At 47.8% G+C, this 2,693-nt stretch overlaps 1 protein-coding gene across 1 annotated transcript; it reads left to right on the top strand. All coding sequences in view use genetic code 11, as the record gives it.

The window, feature by feature from the left end:
- Positions 1–444: 444 nt before the first annotated feature.
- EGR_04903 (Heat shock cognate protein) lies at positions 445–2,286 on the top strand (the record flags this gene model as incomplete). The annotated part of the gene is made up of 1 exon (XM_024494152.1): positions 445–2,286. One exon carries the CDS (start codon positions 445–447, stop codon positions 2,284–2,286), a length of 1,842 nt encoding a protein of 613 aa, XP_024351389.1.
- Between the last annotated feature and the right edge of the window lie 407 nt (positions 2,287–2,693).

Here is a 2,693-nt window from a genome sequence, read left to right as displayed (position 1 = left end):
GCTATTTATGATGGAGGCAGGCAGAGCAGTAAGGAGGGTGCTAGCACTCAGGATACACTTTCCTAATTCACTACTCAGGCTTCATGAATACTATGATATAACCAGCCATAAGTTGATATGTTGGCACATCTACACACTGCTGCACTTCCGTCACCCCCAATTCAATATGAAGCTGACAACTCTGCTTACACCAAGGCTCAATCACAGGCGTGTTCAAACCGAAACCTGCATTGTGTCGTTGCTACTGTTGTGTGCAGTCGCCAGCTAATGAAAAGAAGCAATAAAGAGTGGCACCTCCTGGATGGATAAAAGAATTCTAGCAGTTAGCGCACGTCGTGGATAGGTTGAGTAGGATTATCTGCAGTTGATATAAGGGGTTGCAGCAGTCGTAATGGTCATCATTGTTCGACACAACACGTTCGAATTTGTACTCCACACGAAGCCATGCCAGCGGGACCTGCTATCGGCATTGACTTGGGAACGACGTTTTCCTGCGTCGGTGTTTTCCAATGTGGCAAGGTGGATATCGTAGCTAACGATCAGGGTAATCGCACAACGCCATGTTATGTGGCCTTCACAGATAAGGAACGCCTCATCGGTGAAGCCGCAAAGGCCCAGGCTGGCACGAACCCCACCAATACGGTGTTCGATGTAAAACGTCTACTCGGGCGCCGATTCATCGATGAGGCAGTGCAGAGTGACATGAAGCACTGGCCCTTCAAAGTTATAAATTCAAAAGAGAAGCTGAAAATCAAAGTACAGCATTGCGGTATAACAAAGCATTTCGTTGCGGAGGAGGTCTCATCCATGGTGCTGTCAAAGATGAAGGAGACAGCACAGGCCTACTTAGGGGAAGAGGTCACAGATGCGGTGATCACTGTGCCTGCGTACTTCAACGTCAATCAGCGACAGGCCACAATTGATGCAGGAAAAATAGCTGGTTTAAATGTTCTGCGCCTCCTCAATGAGCCGACGGCTGCTGCAATTGCATATGGCTTGGACAAGAAGAGCGATCAGCAGCGCAATGTGCTCATCTTTGATTGGGGTGGTGGCACCTTCGACGTGTCCATTCTGTCCATCGAGAATGGAAAATTCGATGTGAAGGCGGTTGGTGGTGACACGCATCTGGGTGGTGAGGACATTAATTCTCGACTTGTGGCTCACTTTGTGGAGATGTTCAAGCAAGCACACGAAGGACTGGACTTGACAACCAACAAGAGGGCGATTGGCCGTTTGAGAAAGGCATGTGAGGAGGCAAAGAGGACATTGAGCTCGGCTGAGTACACGAATATAGAGGAAGAATCGTTGTTTGAAGGCATCGATTTCAGTGCAAACCTCACACGGGTCCGATTTGAGCAGTTGTGCTTGGACCTCTTCACTCGGACGATGGAAACGGTGGAGACGGCTTTGCATGATGCCAAGTTGGACAAGGATGACATCCAAGAGGTATTGTTAGTGGGTGGGTCCACGCGTATTCCCAAGGTGGAGGAGATGTTGCGGGACTTCTTCCCTTGCAGTAAGCTGAACAAGTCTATGAATCCAGACGAGGTAGTGGCGTACGGTGCAACGTTGCTGGCGTCAAATCTGACTTGTGAAAATTCAAAGGTGGTGGAGGATCTGATACTGCTGGAGGTAACGCCATTGTCACTAGGTGTGGCAACCACAGGTGGTGTAATGACGACGCTGATAAAGCGCAACACGAAGATTCCCACAAAGAGCACAAAAATCTTCTCCACGTGCTCAGACGATCAACCAAGTGTGTTGGTCCAAGTGTATGAGGGTGAGCGTGCAATGGTGAATGACAACAACTTGTTGGGAGAATTTAAGTTGTCAGGAATCCCACCGGCGCCGCGTGGTGTGCCCCAGATTGAAGTGACCTTCAGCATTGACCTGAATGGCATTCTCAACGTGTCGGCGATGGACAAGTCGGCGGGGAAGGAGAACAGCATCACCATCGCTAATAACACGGGTCGTCTGACAGAAGAAGAGATCGAGCAAATAGTGAGTGATGCGGAGAAGTTCAAGGAGGCGGATCAAAAGGAGAAAAGTAGGATGGAAGCTAAGGTCAAGTTAGAGAACTACATCTTTAGCATAAAATGGAAAATGGAGGAGGAAGAGATGCAGCAAAAGACAGCGGAGGGGTCGAGTGAAGACATACTAACGATGTGTGAGACGACCTTGAAGTGGCTAGACATCGACCCAGATGCCACAAAGGAGGACTATGATCTAAAGCGCAAAAACCTGGAGACCCTGTACAGCGCCTTTGTAGCAAAGCAGAACCTCTGACGTGAAAGTCTGATGGTTGGACTTGCACATTAAATCATCCCCCCTCTTCTTGACCCTGCAAAACACGAATTCACGCATCTAGGCAATGCAATTATTTGGATATGATTGTCTAACCCTAACCCATAGTGATTTGTTACTCCTTCTTCATTCTAGTGCCTGCATACACAAGCATTTATTAAAACCCTTACATACCGACTTAGCTATGTATTTAGGGCATGCATTTCGCTGAGTTGAGGTGAGCACAGCAGACAAAATGAAAAATCAGGCTTAGCCAAGTCGCTACTTTGGTTTGTCGCAAGTTCTGTTACATAGAAATCGCTTGTGAGTTATTTACGGCAGTATAAAAAACCTCAATGTGCTGGTGATGTGTACTGAAATGGCCTCACGGTGGGTTTAGTTAAAAGTAA

This window comes from Echinococcus granulosus, assembly GCF_000524195.1.
Source record: "Echinococcus granulosus chromosome Unknown EG_S00033, whole genome shotgun sequence".
NCBI lineage: Eukaryota > Metazoa > Platyhelminthes > Cestoda > Cyclophyllidea > Taeniidae > Echinococcus > Echinococcus granulosus.
This window is presented reverse-complemented; position numbering and strand designations above follow the sequence as displayed.